Source organism: Manis pentadactyla, chromosome 15 (assembly GCF_030020395.1).
Source record: "Manis pentadactyla isolate mManPen7 chromosome 15, mManPen7.hap1, whole genome shotgun sequence".
NCBI lineage: Eukaryota > Metazoa > Chordata > Mammalia > Pholidota > Manidae > Manis > Manis pentadactyla.
The window spans coordinates 13,877,533-13,897,830 of record NC_080033.1 but is presented as its reverse complement, the minus strand read 5'-3'; the positions used below and the strand labels follow the sequence as shown (position 1 = coordinate 13,897,830).

The 20,298-nt window shown below is 50.8% G+C and overlaps 1 protein-coding gene across 5 annotated transcripts in view; it reads left to right on the top strand.

Annotated features, from left to right (window-relative positions):
• The window catches only part of SIPA1L3 (signal induced proliferation associated 1 like 3), a 218,287-nt gene that overhangs the window by 108,835 nt on the left and 89,154 nt on the right, over nt 1-20,298 (top strand). For 4 of the 5 annotated variants that reach the window (XM_036876806.2, XM_036876817.2, XM_057493126.1 and 1 more), the window contains exons 2-3: nt 14,304-16,119; nt 19,943-20,073. In XM_036876806.2, coding sequence (XP_036732701.2) covers nt 14,604-16,119; nt 19,943-20,073 — 1,647 coding nt within the window. In that variant the 5' untranslated portion in view covers nt 14,304-14,603. Of the gene's footprint in view, nt 1-274; nt 396-14,303; nt 16,120-19,942; nt 20,074-20,298 lie in introns of those variants that run through there. The other variant, XM_036876824.2, reaches the window with a different exon arrangement.

The window sequence follows — 20,298 nt, the reverse complement described above, 5'->3', positions numbered from 1 at the left end:
TACATAGCTATAAAGTATGTAGCATGGGGATTTTTTTAAATAAATTTTTTAATTAGAAGAGAGAGTATGCTGTTCTTCTGAATTACTTCTTCTTGGGGCTTCCTTGTAAGAATCCACTTTAAGTGGGGGGGTGACTGGATAAAGCAATCATAAATCCTGCCTGGAATTTGAGAAATTAGGAGCCTGAACAATGTCACACATGCCACTGATTCTTTTATTTAGCAGATGGTTTGGTATCTGCCTCCCATTTTTTGTTTTATTTTGTTTTGTTTTGATGATCTTGGCCAGTTCCTTAGCTTTTCCCGCTCCCTGCAGATGTTGGGAACTTGGAATCTGGGAGGAAGTTAACAGATGGGCCAGGCAGAGGCTCCCTGGCCTGGGACACATCCTCAGTGGTGAGTTCACATGGGATCGTAACTCAGGGACAGTGGCCATCTGTGTGTGCACATGGGTGAGAAAGAGGGACATGGAGAGATGGGGGATCAGGGAGACAGGAGGAACAGAGACATGGAGTAGAGATGTGGGTAGATGGGACAGGGATACAGAAACATGAGACCGACTAGCTGGTTGTCTGGTTAGCTGGTTATCTTATTAGCTGGCCAGTTGGTCATCTGACCAGATCGGTTACTGGTTGTCTGGTTGAATTTGGTTTTTCTTTTTCTTTTTTAATGGACTCAGGAAATATTTATGGAAGACGCACCTGATCTCATCACAGCCCTGACCTGGGGATAGAGCAGTGAGCAGTGGCTGCAGGTATTTGGGTCACAGCTGCCATGTTGTCATTGCTGCTAGTTTTTAACTCCTGAATAAGGATGGATGAGTGCTCACCGTGTGCCTTAGGGGGATCATCTCTGCTTCCTCCAGCAGTCCTGTAGGGCGGCACTGCTCTCTTCTCGGGTCCGCGCTGGAGCTAGGAATGGATCCCAGGATTTGACTCCAAGGCATGAACCTAATTTCTACCTAAAAATTACTCAGGGATAGAGGCATGCTTTTATGGAGTGCCTGCCATGTGCACGGCTCTATCCCTGATTTTCAGAGATGATAGTGGTTATGATGGCCGTAGAGTCACCCACCTGGGTTTGAGCCCCACTTCTACCTTTTACATCACTGGGTGATCTTACACAGGTAACTGAGCCTCTGTGTTATCTTCTGTACAGTGGGGGAACAGTAGGGCCCTCCCCTGGGATGCTGCATGAGTTGAGTAGGGCCAGGCGGGGGCCAGATCTGTTAGTGGGGCGGCCGTTGTTGCCTGTGGCTCAGGGAACAGGACCATTGGAGCAGGCCTCCAGCCGGGGCTCCTGACCTGCTAAGTGCCCGTCTTTGCTCTCACTTAGGACAGCTTGTGCTCTCATGAGAAGTGGCCCCTGAGTGGTCAGAGCATAGACTCTGGAGTCAGCCAGACTCAGGTCCCGACCCCCACCCTAGTCTCCTTTGTGGCCTTGGGCAAGAGTGTCCCCTCTCAGTGCCTTCGTTCCTGCGTGTTGAAATGGAAGGGACAAGAGTGCTACCTCCGAGGCCATCAGGAGACTCGAGTTCAGGGCCCTGTGGCAGGTGCTCTGCATGGGCCTGGCTCTCGGCAGCCCTGGGTCAGGGCACAGTGGCAGCTGGGTGCCACCCATGATAACAAGGCCCAGCTGTGTGTGTCCCAGTCCCCCCACCTCCCCTTGCACCACAGGGAGCCTTCTGGTGCCCCTCACCCTACCCCCAAGCCAGCCCAGGTGAGGAGAAGCAGAGCCTGCGGTGCCCCCAGCCTCGGCCCCCAGGAGCAGGATGGATGGAGAGAACAGGGCTTTAACAGATGTTCTTTGACAAGGATTCCCTGGCTCTGTTTAATCAAGATTGTCAAATATTGATTTAATCTCCGGGCTCAACAGATGTGATCTTAGCAGGTTTCAGTGGCAATTAGCTGGGATTAATTTGCAAGTTAGGCTCCGTGCTGACAAGACACCGCCTTCTAAAGGAAGCTTGGCCTGGTCACAGGAGTGAGCTCTGTGGGGGGATGTACTAAATATTTAACCACCAGTCAGACCTGGGCAGCAGCAGCCATGGGCAGACCCAGAAGCGTTGCCCCACACAGTGATAGCTGGGCTCCAGGCAGCAACCGTGTACAAAAAATAAATGACATGGCCATACCCGTGTATGTGGCTTGACATGGGGCTGATGTAAGCCAGTGAGATCCCTCCAGGGTGTCAGGCCGCCTGGAGCAATGTGTGCCCATGATTGGGTCTCCCCAGAAGGGGCTTCCCCGATCTCAGCAGTGGCCCCTCACACGGCCTTCTAGGCCCTTAGCCCATCTCTGTCAGATCATTCCCACTGCACAAGGGCTGCAGCTCCTAGGTGGGCCTGCATGTGTGCCCATATTCCAGGAAGCATCCTTTTTTAATTTTTAATTTCACAGCCTCATTTGAAATGAGTGGGACTGTGCTCAGAATTGGAACAAGACGCTCAATCCACATGTGCTTTGGGGGAGATAAGAACACCCTTGCCTAACCTGCCTGATGCCATAGGGACTGGGAAAGGTGCCTCCCCACACCCCTGGCTCTGGGCTGCCAGGTAGGAGGGGCTTGCTGCTCCTCTTGTTCAAGGCAGGCCGTCCTGGGCTACCTGGCTGCTGAGCCCAGAGGAACCAGGGTTCATCCCAAGGCCGCATTTGGTTCCATTTGTTTGCCTTAAATTTTTAAGTATTATTATTAAGTAAAAATGTTTATAGCTAATACTTGAGTATCACTGTATGCCAGAGATAACTGAGTCTCTACACTCATTAACTCATAACATCCCTAAGAGTTAAGCTCTGTTATTATCTCCATTTTAGCGATGGGAAAACTGAGGTGTAGAGAGGCTGTTACATGCCCAAGTTTTGGCTAGTTAAGTGGCAGAGCTGGAAGTGGAACTTGGGTCGTCTTTGCTTCTAGCGTCTATGTTACAGCTGCCACATCAGGAAAGATGTGGTAAGTGTGAAAAGCAACTTTGAAGGTATCAACCTGTTCTTAAAAATGGATCTCTCTATATTAGCATGTAATGATACAAGAAGCATTTAATGTATGGTGCTTCAAACTATACTAGTTAGCAAACTAAAAACAAAGAAGGAAACATTGCAGTTTAAGTATTTGTGTGAGTATAGCCTCCATTTCGCCAAGGATCATATGCACACAAGATTTGGTGCCCCCCTTCTTCCCTCTGTGGGTCTAAGTGTAAGCGTCTCTCCAGGCCACAGAAGAATCTCCATTTAGAAAGATGCATGTTGTTCAGACTCCATGGGCAGGAGGCGAGGCAGATGTGGGGACTGGTGCTCAACCCAGGACGTGCTGTGTTTCTTCCATTTTGATTCTGCATTCCATATGGTCAGGGCTTTTCATGCCCACGTTTTCCCATCCATGCCCACTTTTAAAGTTGAAAACTGAACCTTGGCCTGAGATGCCCCTTCCCTGTGCAATTGTGAACATTTCCTTATGGACTTGTAGGGTAGAAAGTGTGCAAAACTTGTTCACAGGGCTTTTCTCCAGGATGTGGATTTGCATCAGGGCCTCATAAGTGTCCTGAAGATGGCCTTGAAATTATATACTTGGAAAAATTCAAATACAGACATATAGACTAAAAACAAATAATAAATAAAAACCAAAAACAATTTTCCCTTTATCTCCATCCCCAGCTTTACACCTTAGAAATAATCACCATTAACTGTTTGGTGGGTGTCCTCCTAGACCCTGTCCTGTACATTTATAGATGTTTATGTACACCCACACTCATAAAACTTATCCCCTTTTGCTGAAACCAAACTAATTTGGGTGGGTGGGGAGGTTGTTATTCTGCAACTTGCCCTTTTCCCTTCACATATGGCAGCATGGAGTAAAAGAGTAGAAACTAGGAAGCTGGATTGCCTGGGTTCAAATCCCAGCACCACTGCTTTCTAGCTGAGTGACCTCGGGCAAGTTAGTCAGGCTCTGTGGACTCAGTTGCCCTGGCTTTAAAATGAGGATGGTGTTAGTCGTTTCCACCCTCACTGGGTTCAGACCCCATGGGGCCTGGAGGCAAGGCAGAGGGAACCACCATGCGCCTGCAGTCCAGCCACCACGCGCCTGTCTTTCGATGTGCGCAGGTGTGACTATGTGACAGACAGGCTCCTAGAGGTGGAGGCGAAATCCCTGGATTAAAATAAAATTATGCACACCTAACATTTCAGTATGTAATTCCAGTTCATTTTTCCTATTCCTCCAATGAGAAGCTATGCTGATTCACACCCACAGAAGCAGGACAGGCAGCTCAGGATCTCTGACCTGTGTGGACCCTCACCTATTGGAGTATAATGGCTGCCCTTGCCCCTGTGGGAACTTCCCTGGTAGAAACGTGGGCCCCTCCTGGATGCTGGGGAAGATTTAAATTAACAACATCCTCTGCGTTCTTTGACATGAAATAACAAAGTACAGGTTTTCACAATGTGCATAAGAAATAAGAATTTGGTCTTCATCCCCAGGTCCTAGCACAAGAGCTTAGAAAACCTTAGAATTTTCTGAATGATAGGAGCGGCTTTTGTTATTTATAATAAACCCCTTTCAGCCTTACCCGTGTTTCTGCTAAAAAGGTTACTCTCGGTGGCCTCCTTGTTAGCGAGGAACCGGCCACAGGATGAGAGGATTGGCCCATTCGGCCCCACCCCCTGACGTCTGGGGAGGGGACAGAGGCTGGAGATTGAGGATTGAGTGAGTCACCAGTCACCGATAAATCACTGATAAATCAATCAAGCCCAGGCCTATGTAGTGGCTAAGAGCCTGAACAACAGGGATCAGAGAGCTTCTAGGTGGGTGAGCTCATCCACACGCTGGGAGGGTGGTGCGCCCCAAAGTGCACAGGAACAGAAGCTCCTGCACTTGGGACCCTTCTGGACTTTGTCCTAAGTATCCCTTCATCTGGCTGTTTGTTTATATCCTCTATAATAAGTCGGTAATAGTAAGTAAAGTGTTTACCTGAGTTCCGTGAGCAATTCTAGCAAATTACCTCACCTCAGGAGGTGGGGGTTGTGGGAAACCCCCAATTTGTAGCAAAGTTGGACAGAAGTGTGGGTAACCTGGGGACCCAATACTTAGATTGTCATCTGAAGTGGGGTCGGTCTTGGGGAACTGAGCTCTTAACCTGTGCTAACTCTGGGTAACTAGTATCAGGGTGAAATTAAATTAAATAGTAGGTTACTAAGTTGGTGTCTCCAGAGAATTGAGAATTGCTTGGTGTGGAAAACCCACACATCTGGTGTCAGAAGTGTTAAGAGGGTAAAAAACATCATAGTAGTACACAGCCATGGCCCTGCTCATTGTTTTTTGGGCTGACGGAGCAGAGTCCCTGCACTTCCTAATGAGCTGTCTGAGTTCCGTCTGTCTTGTTTCCTGGGGGAGCTCTAAAGTGGTCCTGTGTATGCTGAGATTTCCAATAAAGTGGGGAAAGACATAGAGGGGAGAAGACAGGTTCTTAACCTGAAATCTGCTGAGCTGTTGCTGACTTCATCTAGAGTTTTGTCCTTCAGAATTGATTTTCAGGATACTTGTGTCATGTGTCTTTTCACACAACACACACATTTGAATGGCCTCACCTTTTATTTAGAGTGTAGTGGTGAAGATGTGGGAGCCAAACTGTCGAGTGTTGGATCCCAGCTGCTCCACCTACCAGCTGTTATGTGACCACGTGACCTTGGCCTCATCTGTAAAATGGGCGTGCTAGAGGTCCCTACTCCTTAAGGTTACTATAACACGCAGGTTGATACACACCAAGTGTGTGGCCCCACACCTGGCACATCAGGGGAACTAAATAGGTGTCAGCCCTGTTTTTATTACCATCATTGCCATTTACCCCTCCACCGTCCATTGCCCATGTGGTAAACCCCAGTCCACTGCAGACTTGGAGCCACTCAGAGTCTAAGGAGGACCGAAGACACTCAGAGGCTTAGAAATTCAGTGTGCTAACTCCTGTAGTCGAAGGTGTGTCCAGACCTCTGGGAGCTCAGGGAAGGGGAGTACAGGAGTGATTCTGCCTGGGGTGTGGAGGGAAGGAAGGAAGAGGGGTAGGGTAGCAGCACCTGGGCACAGAGGGGCTCGGACAAGGCTCTGTGGAGCAGCAGCCCCTGAAATACCTCCTACATTGGCCACCAGTGCCCTTCAGACTTCATCACCATGCGTGACCCACTCAGCGGCACTGAGCCCTTCAGACCACCTGGTTCTCCCCAGGTGACACGCTCTGCCCTGGCCTCCGCCTGGGCCTGCTCTGGCTGATGTGCTCACTTCCTCTTGAAGTGATTTGCAGCAAATCAGGCTTGATGTCAGGCCCTCCTCTCTTTGCTCTCTGTTCCTTACCTTGTCTTCAGTCCTGGCTGCATCTAAGAATCAGCTGCAGTTTTTTAAAAGATGGGCAGGCCTGGTCCCCACCCCAGACCAGGTGATTCAGAGTCTCCAGGGGCGGAGTGTGGACACCTGCATTTTTACAAAGCTCCCCTGTGCCTCTCTGGGCAGTTGGGGCAGAACCGTAGAGCCTTGTACACTTGGCCACACCCAGCTTTCCTGCCGGTACATGTCAGCCTCACTCATCAGCACACCTGGTGCCTGAAAGGCACCCTCTCTTTGTGCAGACCCTGGGGCAGATGGTAACCCTCACAATGAGCCCTGCCAACCCCCTCCCATCTAAAGAAGCTCCAAGCCACACCCTGTCACAGTGTTGCATTTTACTCCTTTATACTGCTGACCACCCTTTGAAGTTACCTTGTTTTCTGTCTTTGTTTACTTATTTATCTGGCTTCCGTCTACTGGAAGTCTGTCCAGCTCAGGACAGTATCTTCACACCTACAACAGTAGCACCTAGTAGGTGCTTAAGAAATCTGTTGAATAAATGAGCAGATTTTCAGTGCTCAGTGTTTGTGAAATACATGAATGAGGTGTAATGCCTGGTAAATGTTGAACAAAGGTATAATTTTTTAGTGCTTTTTTGACTGAGTGATTTTTGGGAACTAAATGGTGTGTAAGAAGGTGGGTGTTTGTTATATTAGTGAATGAATGGGTGGATTGTGAGGACTAGCTCTCACTGGACAACTGAGGGACTAGTATGTGCCCAGAAACTACTGAATCACCAGGTGTCTGCCCAGAGGAGTCATCACTCCCCCAGAGCTCTGAGAGGAGCCCTCAGGTTTGGGGACACAGCCCTGAGCTATCCAGAGCCTCTAGGTCCTGCTGAGCCCCCATTGCAGTGAGTGGATCATATTTCCCTGAAGGGGAAACACCCAGAGCAGGTTGGGGTGGGCCTGGACACAGAGGAAGGCTAGGAAGGAGGCCCTGGATACCCACCCCTCCTTCTCATCCAAAGGCCTGTGAAGGGGCAGTGTGTCTAGCCCCTCTGCCTTCCACCTTACTTTCAGCTTTTTGAACATGCTTCTTCCCAGCACCAATCAAGCCCCACCTACCCTCAGGTCACAGACCCAGACTGAGCCAGGGCTCCCTGGTCTGGAGTGAGGTTGGTATCCATCCATTCATCTGTTCGGCAGGTATTTATCAGTGGCCAACTCTGTGTCAGGTCTGTGCTGGGGATGCAGGCAGTGATTAAGCCTCTCACATTCAGTGCCTCACAAACCTTACACATGGCAAACAATTAATTACATGGTAAATTACGCTCTTACATTGATGCAGGTACCATACAGAGAAATGCAGAGTGCTCCAGGAGCTCAGGTTGGGGATTGAACAATGTTAGTAAGAAGGGCAAGTCATGTGGAGAAAGTGGTCTTGAGAAAGCATTCCTCGGTAAGGGAAGGGGCAACAGGATGGCATGCACAAAGGCCCTGAGGCAGCAGCAGGACCAAAAGAACATTGTGGCCTGGACTCTGAGAGCAAGTGGAAGAAGAGAAAGGAGCCTTGAGGGCAGAAATGAAGTTTTTGACTTTTATCCTAAGATGACTGTGCCTGCTATGTGGAAAAGGGCCCTTAGGGGAGCGGGAGCAGAAGCAGAGACACCAGGGAAGCTGGGGTGTAGTCAACCAAAAGTCTTGGTGACTCAGACCACTGGTGGATAGTGGAACAGAGGATGGACTCAGATCTAGTGCAGGGAGAGTCCACAGGCTTTGGGGGTGGTGGGCTGGACTTGGGAAGCAAAGGAGAGGAAGCATGAAGGGTGACACTGACATTTCCAATTAGAGCCTTTGGACAGAAGGAAGTACCTTTCACTGAGGCGTGGAAGAAGCAGATGGCCAGTCGCGTTCCTGTTCTGACAAATATTGTGATGTATTAGCCTGTTACCATCAGTCTTGAATAAATAATTCGATTTGGCCAATGAAATGTGAGCAGAAATGACATGGGTTATTCCTGAGCAGGAGCTTTATAGGCCACTGCATGGTTCAGCCACGTCTTTTTGTTCTGAGATTGTCAGGGTCTTGGGTAAGGGCTGCTCTGTCAACTGGGAGAGAAGCTGGTGTGAGCAGGTTCCTTGGCCCACCAATTATGGACATTCAGTATGAACAAGAAACAAACCTTTGTTATGTGGCTCCTAGCACTTGGGGTCCTTTGTTACTGTAGCATAACATAGCCAATCCTGGCTACTCTTAGAAGGAATGAGTTTTTGGATGGGGAGAGAACAACAGTTCAGGCTGGGAACGTTTAGTTCACAATGCATCTGAGATACAAATGTGGTGATGTCAGTCAGGTGGAGTTTGGGACTCAGAAGAACAGTTGGATCTGGAGATATTTTATTGTGTGTCACCAATGAAGAAAAGGAGAATCAGAGAGTCCAGGACTTGGCCCAGTGTCACCAGGAGGGCTGGTGCTTGAACTCAGGACTGCCTGACTTCAGGAATGAAGTAGCTGAGTCAGTCCCTGTTCTGCCACCTCATAGCCATGTGACTGTGGGTATGTTACTTCATCTCAGGTGTAAAGTGGAGATAATAACGGCATCTACCTCATGGAGTTGTTGTGAGGGTTAAGAGAGATAGCAAATGATAAGTGCTTAGAAAAGGACCTGAACCATAGAAGGATCATATTCATGGTAGCTGCTATTACAGATGCTGTTTTGATATATAACTAGAATATTCAGTGGTAGGAAGTGGAGTAGTGCAGGCTTCAGGTCCAGCTTGATGCAGAGACTCAAACAATGACTACAGCCCCCAGATCTTCTGTTTAACTCTCAGTCCTTTTCACAGGCTGTTCTCCCCTCATAGTCACAAGATGGCTGCAGTGATTCCATCCCTCACATCCTCTCAGACTTAGGGTAAGAGAGAAAAGCACAGTCTTCAGCTCCAGCACTCCTGGCAAAAACCTCACTGGGTCTCACTGGTTCTGATGGGGTCACATGGTTTGTTCCTGAGCTTCAGAAGGAGCTCCTCCTCTAGCCTACTGGTTGGGAGTCAGAGAAGACAGGTTCTCAACAAAAAATCTTGGCTGTTGTTGGAAAAAGGAGGCATGGAGGCAAGAGAAGGAAACTGTAATTGTCTGCCACTGGAAGGCTTGTGTTTCTCCCTTCCCCTGTGCCCTGCAAGGTTCTGGCAGACATTGTGGCCCCTTCACGAAAGAGCGAGGCCCTTCAAAGCCAAGGCACTGAGGCTATGGTTCCCAGCTTCTGGGCTTTGGGCCTGTTAAGGGAGCACCCTCTCAGCTCAGAGTTGCTTCTTTACAAGTGACACTCCAGGCACATTTACACAGATACACACCTTTGGGTGCCTGTTCTTCTCACAGACCCTGATGTTTTCAGGAGCCAGTGTGTGACCAGCCCCAGGGGTAAGTTCTGACTGGCCCAAGGGCAATCAGGATGATCCTAAATTCTGGCTTTCCCAGCCTTCCTTGCACCTGAAGTGGCCACATGTGACCACATTCTGGCCACCGAGATATAAAACAAATTCTGTTTGATGTAGGGGGAATGAATGTTCCAGCAAAGATTCTCCTTCCTGGTTAGGGTCAGGTGAGTAAGAACACTCTTATGTCATCCCTTTCTTTTCCCCTGGCCTGTGGGTCAGTGAGAAGCATGGCTGTTGGCTGTCAGCTTGCAACCAGGAGGCCACAAGCTAAAGATGCAGGCCAGCAGCACACTGAAGGTACCTGACATGAGTCCACTGTACTAAGTGTGGAGCCACCCTATCTGGCCTCCTTGTTATAGGAGAGGATAAAATGTCCTCATTGCCTGAGCCACTATTGGATGGTATCCTGTTACTTGCAGCCAAATGCATCCCACCTGGCTCTCGCATTGCTTCCGTTTTTTTTCCCATTCACTGTCCCCAGCTGCCTTCCTTGCACACAGCACTGTGTATTAAAGGGTCTCTGATGCTGGCAGCAGAAGCCATGCTTGACAAGCTTGGGCAGAAGCAGAATTTATCAGGGGCTTACGGAATCAGGAGGTCAGAGGAGCAGTTGTAGAAAACAGGCAGGAACCAGGGAATACTGGACAGAAGGACTGAAGGTCCCCATCAAAAGTCACGCCACAGGAAAAGCCAGGCCCACCATCCCCCACTGCTGCAGGACATTCTCCAGCCTTCCATGCTCCTAGGAGCCTTGTGCAGATGCAGCAGAGAACACTGCCAGCTGAATGGGGGTCCTGTGCCCACCCCGAGCTGTGCTTCTGTAACCAGGGGGAAGGGGAAGAACTCCTGCCATAGACAGAGAAGGAAGGAACGGTAGTAATGGCAATGGCCTTGAGGTAGGTGGTGGTGTTCCTGTTTACAGATTGAAATCGAGTCATAGTTCCAGGACACAATCTGTGGTACCCCAGAAATGAGGCAGTCTAGCTCTCCTCATGGGGACTCCCCCAGCAGGAAGATCGCAGGGTTTAGGACCCCAGAGCTCAATGGCTGCACCTGCTAGGGGAGAGGTTTGTGCAGAGTTGGGGCCTTGAGAACATGTGTGTGTTTTCACAGAAGGGGACAAAATAGATAGGAGGTTTCTGACTGAGCTGGAAACAAAATACCATCAGCAAAGCCCATCTGTTGAGAGGGGCTTCCATAGCAAGTCAGGGTCACATCTGGGCCACTGGTTTTCCCAGCCAGCCCAAATGTGGGCTTGCAGGGCTAATCGTCCACTCCAGCAGGCTGATCCAAAGGTGGGACTGGGCTGCCAAGGACAGGCAGTGCCATTGGCCAGCCTGACATCGCAGCTTGGCTCGAGAATCCAGGGCCCAGAGGAGTGTAGGCTGGCCTCAGACCCTCACCTCCAGCAAAGCTGTCACACTGACCAGTCCCCAGAGGCCACAAACCAGTGTTCCCTTGTACACTGGTGTGCTGCTGGCCCTCATGTAGTTCTGTTGGTAATGTTCTCTTTTTTTTTGGTATCATTAATCTACAATTACATGAAGAACATTATGTTTACTAGGCTCCCCCCTTCACCAAGTCCCCCCCACATACCCCTTCACAGTCACTGTCCATCTGCATAGTAAGATGCTGTAAAATCACTACTTGTCTTCTCTGTGTTGCACAGCCCTCCCCGTGCCCCACACACACTATACATGCTAATCGTAATGCCCCCTCTTTCTTTTTCCCCGCCCTTATCCCTCCCTTCACACCCATCCACCCCAGTCCCTTTCCCTTTGGTAACTGTTAGTCCATTCTTGGGTTCTGTGATTCTGCTGCTGTTTTGTTCCTTCAGTTTTCCTTTGTTCTTATACTCCACATATGAGTGAAATCATTTGGTACTTGTCTTTCTCCGCCTGGCTTATTTCACTGAGCATAATACCCTCTAGCTCCATCCATGTTGTTGCAAATGGTAGGATCTGTTTTGTTCTTATGGCTGAGTAATATTCCATTGTGTATATGTACCACATCTTCTTTATCCATTCATCTACCTGTTGGTAATGTTCTTAAGTACTTATTTACTGACTAGAAGTACAGGCAAGTAATCCAGGAGGCAGCCAGTGTTATACAGCCAAAAGTAGGGCTCCCTCCTCTACCTACTTTTAAGACACATTCAGATCCTGGCTATATAGCAGCATCTCACATTCTCATGGAGGGACTAAGGAGAGAGATAACTCGGGAGGGGGCCTGGGAGCAGGGCTGGGGCTTAGGGAGAAGATGCCCAGTTCCCCTTCCCAGAGGCAGTCACTGCCACTAGTAGTTTCTTGAAAACCCTACGGAGATTTTCTCTGTGTGGTGCCTGGCTGTTGCCAGTGCTGTTATTTTTGTTCTTCAAGTTAGGAGAAGTTGTGTACAATTCTAGATTTCTGGTTTCTCATGAAATGCCCAACAGTCTGTCATCCACATTCCCATAAGGCTCCATCGCCGGAGCTGAGGCCCATCTGCCTCTTCACAAGACGCATCTGCCATCCAGCTCCCTGCAGCTTTACCTGGCCTGGCTCCTGCCTCCTCACCCAGCCTGACCACGGGGCTTTCCACCATCCTCCCCCCGTGTGCCTCCCTGGCATCTGCAGGAATGCTCCTGTGGGCACCAGAGAGAGGCACACTCTCGCTGCCCTCCCAGCCTCACCCCTCACCTTCGGGTTCTCAGTTTCTCAGATGACACAGGCTCACCTCACTGCCTGCCCTGTGAATCCGCTTCATTCTGCCCCCTCAGTCTCTCTGCCAGCTCACTCCATACTTTTGAGCATGAGTTAGTTAGGAAATGCTCTCTACACGTGCACATGTACACACACTCACACAGGTGGCCTTACGCTCCCTCATTCAGAAAGCACCGACGGTCTTTGACCAGAACAGCCACAGCCAGCTCCAGGTTCCAAGGGAAAGAAAAGTTATTGGTCACCTCGGATCAGGTGCCCCGCCTAACCCAACACTCCGCTGTCCTGAACGGATTCAGTTCTGTTGGCAGGACGAAGGGGCACAGCTGTGGGGCAACCAGCAGTTCATGTGGATCATAACCCACTTTGCCTGCTCCCCAGCAGAGAGTTTCATCTTCCAGAAGTTCAAGGTAGAGACAAAGGGAGATGCTGCTGCAGAGTGCTTTACGTTGCTGGGCAGAAGCATGAACTCCCCCCTCCAGAGGTCTGCAGGTTGTACTTGCACATCAGGTTAGGTAGAGACTCATTCATATAATCAATAGTGAATGAGTGTCCTGGACGCTATTCTAGGAGCTATGGATACACCAGTGAACAACACAGATGCCTTGGCCATTCCGGAACTGCTAATATAGTGATGAGGTGATAGTAAATGGTGAACAAAATAACTTCAATTGGTGATAACTGCTAAGGAAAAAGAAGAAAGCAGAGTGGGTGACAGAAGGGCTTTGAGGAGGTGGGGCTTCTCTGACTACATACGGTGGTTTGAGAAGGTGGTTTGAAGAGTTGATATCAAGCTAGGAAGGCAGCCTGGTGAAGAACCAAGGAGGGACACCCAGATATCCTGGGTGAGGCTTGGCATGTCAGAAGAACAGGAGAGACCCCCAGTGTGAAGGGATCTTAGTGGGCAGGGGCAGGAGCATCAGGGGGACTGGCAGGGCTGGATCCTGTGGGGCTTATGGGCCAGCAGAAGGAATTTGGATTTTATTCTTAAGCAGTAAGGAGCCACTGGGGAGATCTCAGCACAGAAGTGACAGGGACTGATTTACCAGCACATAGTATCTATTAATCACACAGATTTCTAGAGACATTCCTTCCCCCACACCGACCAGTGCTCATGGTGACTCACCCGTCGTCTTCACTTCCTTTCTGGTGGGGTGGCTGGCTGGGCAGACTGCAGAACAGCTAGACAGCGGTCCAGCCTCTACATGTAGCCACCAGTAGACAGGACTCACAGCAGGACATGTGTAATGACACCACAAGGGAAAAGGCAACCAGATCCTGAAAATGGGAAACTCCACAGTACAAGTGACTCCATTCCTTCCACAAGTAAATAATATGAAGGTAAAGGTGGAGGGGATGGGGTGGGGGCAACATTATAGAACAGAAGAGACTTCACAAGTGTATCTGCCAAAGCAGAGTATGGATCTTGTTTGGATCCTGATTTGAACGAACCAACTCTAAAAGACACCTGAGAGAATGGGGGAAATGTAGTGCAGCTAGGGTGTTATGTGATTAAAGAATGCTTGTCAATCTAGATGAGTATGATAAAAGTAGCATGGTTGTTTTTTTTTAAAGGCTGTATCTGCTAGACAGAGTAGCTAAAGTACAGGTAAAATGACCTGATGTCTGGGATATGCTGTCTAAAAAAAACCAAGCATGTATGTGGATAGATGAGACAGGGATGGCAAATAGTTCATGGTTGTTGAGGCTAGTGGGTGGCTCATCATGCTTCTCTCTGCTGTATGTTTGAAAATGTCCATGATAAAAAGGTTTTTTAAATGAGTAAAACTGTCAAAAAAAAAGTCATTCTCTGGGAACAGTAGCATCACTTCTCACCTTTGCTTTTTCCCCCTTTTCAGCATGGCAGGGGAGACACCCCTGCGGCCCACCAACCGTCATCCCCACCTGCTGCGTTCTGTGCCCTGCCAAGCCACTCGGGCTGGAGTCCCCAGGACAGCACCTGCCTCCTGAGGTTGTCCTGGTTCAGCTGTCCACAGCAATGGTGGAGAACTGGATTCCACAGGCTCACAACCTTCCCATCAGGTTTCCGGGGCCAGCATCCTTCCAACTGGGACTGGTGGCCCTGAACAATGGCTGAGGGCCAGGGGACCCCATAGAGTTACTCCACAGCTTACAGAGGGGCCAGTAGCACGGGGACTATGACCACCTATAGGCCCATTCCCAATGATGGTGTGGACCTGGCCACCAGCTGTGGGGCCAGGGGGGCTGAGGTCCTCCCCGGGCCTCACACAGGGGACTACGCTCCCATGGGATTCTGGGTCCAGAACGGAGGCATGCCACAGCCTGTTGGTGAGAGCCCGGCCAGCGCCACCACCCGCCCCAGTCCCACCACCCCTGCAGTGCCCAAGATGGGCGTGCGTGCAAGAGTGGCCGACTGGCCACCCAAGCGGGAGGCTCTGAGGGAGCAGAACAACCCAAGCCCCTCACAGGACACAGATGGCACAAAGGCCCCAAGGGTGGCCCATTCCATGAGGAGCATACAGAACGGACAGCCCCCTGCCAGCATCCCAGCTTCCTCAGGGTCCAAAGCTTTCCACCGACTCTCCAGGAGAAGGTCCAAAGATGTGGAATTCCAGGATGGGTGGCCCCGGTCCCCCGGGAGGGCCTTCCTCCCCCTGCGGAACCGCAGCAGCAGCGAGATCACCCTCAGCGAGTGTGACGCCGAGGACATGGGGGAGCCCCGGGGCACCCGGCACATGGGGGCACTGCCCCTCTTCCGGGAGTATGGGAGCACGTCCTCCATCGATGTGCAGGGCGTGTCTGAGCAGAGCTTCTTTGACATTCTCAACGAGTTCCGCAGTGGGCAGCCCGAGGCCCGGGGCTCCCAGAACCTCACTGAGCTCCTCCAGGCCGGCCCCGGCCCTCACCTCCCAGGCGGCTGCAGCGGAGCCATGGGGGACCCCCGCAGCGGGCAGCCCACGAAGGACAACCTTCTCTCGCTGCAGCCCCTGAAGGAGAAGGAGAAGGCCCGGAAGAAACCCGTGCGAGGCCCGGGCAGCGGGGACTCCGTGGATTCGTCCATCTTCCGGAAGCTGAGGAGCAGTAAAGCGGAGGGCGACGCGGGTCGGGCCCCGGGGGAGGCAGAGGAGGGGCGGGGCGCCGCGGAGGCCGGCCGGCCGTGGGTCTGCCAGAAGAGCTTCGCCCACTTTGACGTGCAGAGCATGCTGTTCGACCTCAATGAGGCGGCCGCCAACAGGGCGTCCACGGCCCAGCGGCGGAACACCACCACGGGCGCCTCGGCCGCCTCCGCCACGGCGTCCCTCCCGGCGCCACGGACCCACGGCCTCGGGGGCCCGGACCCCGCCTTCACCAGCACGGAGGACTTGAACTGCAAGGAGAACCTGGAGCAGGACCTCGGCGATGACAACAGCAACGACCTGCTGCTCAGCTGCCCCCACTTCCGCAACGAGATTGGAGGCGAGTGCGAGCGCAACGTGGGCTTCTCCCGGGCCTCCGGGGGCGCCCCGGGTGGCGGCAGTGGCGGCGAGGGCCACCTGCCGGAGCCCGCCCGGAGCGCCTACCGCACCAACGCCAGCATCTCCGTGCTGGAGGTGCCCAAAGAGCAGCAGAGAACACAGAGTCGCCCTCGGCAGTACAGCATCGAGCACGTGGACCTGGGCGCACGCTACTACCAGGACTACTTCGTGGGCAAAGGTGATGTGGCAGGCAGGCGGGTGGGTCGCAGCTCGGCCTGAGACTCCCACTGCTCATTCATTCCCTGCGGGCCTGGCCTGGCCTTGCCCTGGCATGAGGTGCGGCCAGAGAGTGCCTCGGGGAGGGGCCACGAGAATGCAGGGAGCCCAGCCTCATCCAGCAGTCAGCCTGTCTGACGATGGCCGGCACTCCAGAGCCCTGAGCTGCAGGAGACGATAGATAGGCATTTATTTAGCAGCTAGCTGTGTGCTCTGTTCACCCACATGCCAGGACTTAATAGAGGCTGGGCATAAGTAATGACCAGATTAAAACAAAAAGCTTCCTAGCACTAAAGTGGGGTAAGACAAGCAGTACAACTAGAAAGATACTCTGAAGGAATAGGAAGGAGGCCTGTGTTGGTGGGACAGAGTGACTGAGAGAGAGTGGAGGGAGCCGAAGCAGAGAGGTGACCGGCAGGTCGTGTGAGACTTTGTGGGCCAAGGCGAGGACTCTCACTTGTACTCCGAGTGAGATGGAGCCACGGGAGGGTCTGGGCAGGAGAGGACCCTGATCTGCTCTGGGTGTTCATGGCCTCCTTCCGGGGAACAGACTGGGGGGGAAAGGGGAGCAGGAGGCCAGTGGCCGGGAGGCTGCTGCAGTAGTCAGCGGGGAGATGATGATGGACAAGTCTAGGACAGGAGCCCAGGAGTGAGGAAGAAGCAGGCAGGCTCTGGATGCCCTTTGATGGTGGAACTGTTGATGCTGGGAAGCTGCTACCACCAGGGAGACAGGCTTCATACAGGTGCTGGTGAGGCAATCCCAGGAGGCCTCATAGCCTCCTCGCACAGAAATCACAAACCCAGGCAGCTGCAGGGGCCAGGCAGGAAACAACAGAAGTGATGCACACCAGGCAGGGACTGAGCAAAGGGCAGCTCCTGCTCAGCTCCAGCTCACTGCTGTCATGCAGGAAATGCAGACAAACCCAGTGTTGCCAGCCTTTTCCCATTTTTCAAGATTCTCTTGAAGTTAAGATTTTTGTTATGTAGAGTCTCCTAATTTTGAAATGCTGGCAGCTGTATTGATTCAGAATTGCTTATAACTGCCAGAACAGGTTAAACAGAGGTTTTTCTCTGATATAAAGACATCTGGAGGTCAGCAGCCCAGGGCTGGTATGGTTACTTCTCAGCATCTGTGGAATGCCAGCCTAGAGCGAGGCCTCCAGCCCTCAGGGTGATCTCTTGGTCCACAATGGTTGCTGGAACTCCAGCTATCACATCCATGTTTCCAGGCAAGGAAAAAGAGGGAAGGGTAAGGGCAAAAAGAGACCTCTTGTTAAATCAGCCCCATCCAACCACCTATTGTTGACCACTCCTATCTGTAAGGCAGGCTGAGAAATGAAGGTTTTAGGTAGACACAGACTCTCTTTTCCTTCTGCAAGAATAGGGGATTTTTCTTTAAGAGGAAAAAGAGAAGAATAAATACTAGATAGGTAGCTAGTACCACAGCAACTAGTCAAAAAAATTTTTTTAAAGCAGTGTCCTAATCAAACGTAACAGATGTCAAGTAGGTCACCCCACAGGACCCGGAGGGTACTGTCTGGGGCTCCAGGTGGGGGCATCAGACAGCCCTGAGTTTGGAGTGTCTGTTCCATACTTATTAACTACGTGACACATTTCTCCCCTTGGTCGCTGTGTCCTCATTGTGAGGAGCAGAGATGATTGTAACAGCATCATGGAAATTAAAAATAAAGGAATGAAGAAGTTTCAGACAGTTACTAACAGAGCAGGTGAGGTAACATCAGTATCACACAAAACAGATTTCATGGGTAAAAGTATTTGTCAAAGGAATGAAAAGGACCCTTTCAGGTTGATTTTGCTTTTTAATTAGCCAAGAAACTTTTTAATAGCTGTGAATCTTTGTACACCTGGCAACCCGGTTGTAGGGGACTATAAATACAACACTGTTAAGGTTACAGAGTCAGTGGAAGACGTTGATAGGGTCTCTCTTTGAAAGATCAGTAGCCAAACAGTAAAGTTGTAGAGGATTTGAAGGACCCAGTGAAAACCTGACTTTACATTTAGATATATTAATCTTATCCCTGACCAACGGAAAGCGTTACTTTGAATTCACACATAGAAATTCCCCCAGGCACGGCTGTGGTAGGGATGAGAGAAGGTTGCACCTGGAAATGTTCATCTTATCTTGAGGTAGTAAGTCTGCATCATGGAAGGTTTTTTAAAGAGCTATTTTCTTCCAAAAAATGATTTCTGTGTAGCCCAAGAAGCTTATAAATCAGTTAGTCATTGGTCATGGTTTATTGAGTGCCTACTGTATGCCAAGACTGCAAGGCTGTGGGGAGGCATTGGCAGAAAACCAAACCGAAGCCCTGCACCTGTTTTAGGAATGAGCTGATACCCGTGGTGTGCGGTATTTGTTCTATTCTCTGACCAGCTGGAGAGGGTTTTTAACCCACTGCAGGCACTGGTCTGATTGCGGCTGTTAATACACGTTATTTGGGCCTTTGATTCACCAGGAGCATGTCATGAGAGTAGGAACCATCATGTTAAAGAGTCAGGGTGCTGGGGTGGGAAGGAGTTTCTGGCAGCAGGTAGGTGCTGACTTCATGGACTTGAGTCGACAGACCACCAGCAGGAGATACTCAGGTTGGACATCAGGGAGAACTGTCTGCCTGGAAGGACTGTAGAACAGCAGCATGTTTTAGAAAAAGGGGAGAGAGCTGTCATTCAGGGAAGAGAACAGGAGACTTGCTCCATCACTCATTACAGGCATAATCACCAGCAAGGGAGAAAGAATGGTGGTGGTGAAGTTTCTGAGCACCAGGAATACCTCGACGCTACTCGGACTACCCAGATGCTTACACAATGTGAAACACTGTATCCTCTATAGGATCTTTCATCTCTCTAACTGCTGTAATGCTCATAGTCTTTATAATTTGAGAAGCATTCGCCTCTAAACAAGAAGTTCTCATAGTAGAATCAACAAACACCAACCTCGAGTGACTACATGGCTGCCCACCACCCTATCACACATTCGAAGAACCTGCCTTCGTAAATTTAGTAAAAACAAGAAAGGAAGGAATCGAACCCTCAAACAATGGTTTCAAGCCAATATATAGGTCTATAGTAACATGGGCTCAGGGACTGGAGTCGTGGCCCCTTTTCTGTGACAAACCTCATGCCCTGGAGACAGTAATAGCCAGCGCTTCTCTTGGCTTACTGTGTACCCAGACCTGTGCTCAGTGCTCCACGTTTATTAATCTATTTAAAACTCAAAACCATGCTGAGAGGAGGGCCTATCCTTACTGATCCCATTTTACTGATGAGAATGCTGTGGAGTGGCTTATCCTGGGCCGTGCATCCCACCAGGGCCAGGGCCCAGATTTGAGCCTGGCAGGAGGCTATCTAGCCCAGGATCTTAAGCACTGCACGAGGCCTAATTGGCAGCTAACCCAGTGAACATTTGCAAGTCTAGGATAATCACAGTGAGGCTGGTTTTTATGCCATGCACTGCACCAGGCATTTTATATATTTGTAGCTTTGCTTAATCCTCACATCGGCTGTGTGAACTGTAAGGAGTGTTAGGGCCCCTGTTTCCCAGATTAGGGAACTGAGGCACAGAGAAGTTCTGAGCTTGGGCAGAGCTGGAGCAGTATGGCGGGCTTACCCTGACAGTCTGTCCACTGAGCGTGGGCAGGTTTGTGTGAGCAGAATCCCACAGGTTGCCCAAGAAGCTGCCCCAGCCCTCCTCTGGGCAGGCCTGCCATGGGAAGTCACCCCTCCCTTGCAGAGAGCTGATTCTGAACTCATCTGTTCTTCTCTCTCAGAGCACGCCAATTACTTTGGTGTGGACGAAAAGTTGGGGCCGGTGGCCGTGAGCATCAAACGGGAGAAGCTGGAAGACCACAAGGACCACGGGCCCCAGTACCAGTACAGGATCATCTTCCGGACCCGTGAGGTGCGTCCCATCACTGTCATCATCACTATATAAATAATAGCCGCCCACATCTCTGAGCCCTTCCTCTGTGCCAGGTTCTGTGGGCAAGTGCTTCCCCTGCTTCTTCTCATGTCAGCCTCTCAGCGACCTCATGACGGCAAGCCTGTCAGTCTACCCAGGTCACGGAAGAGAGAACTGAGACTCAAAGAAAGTATATCACTGATAGGGGATCAGGGAATCAGTGGC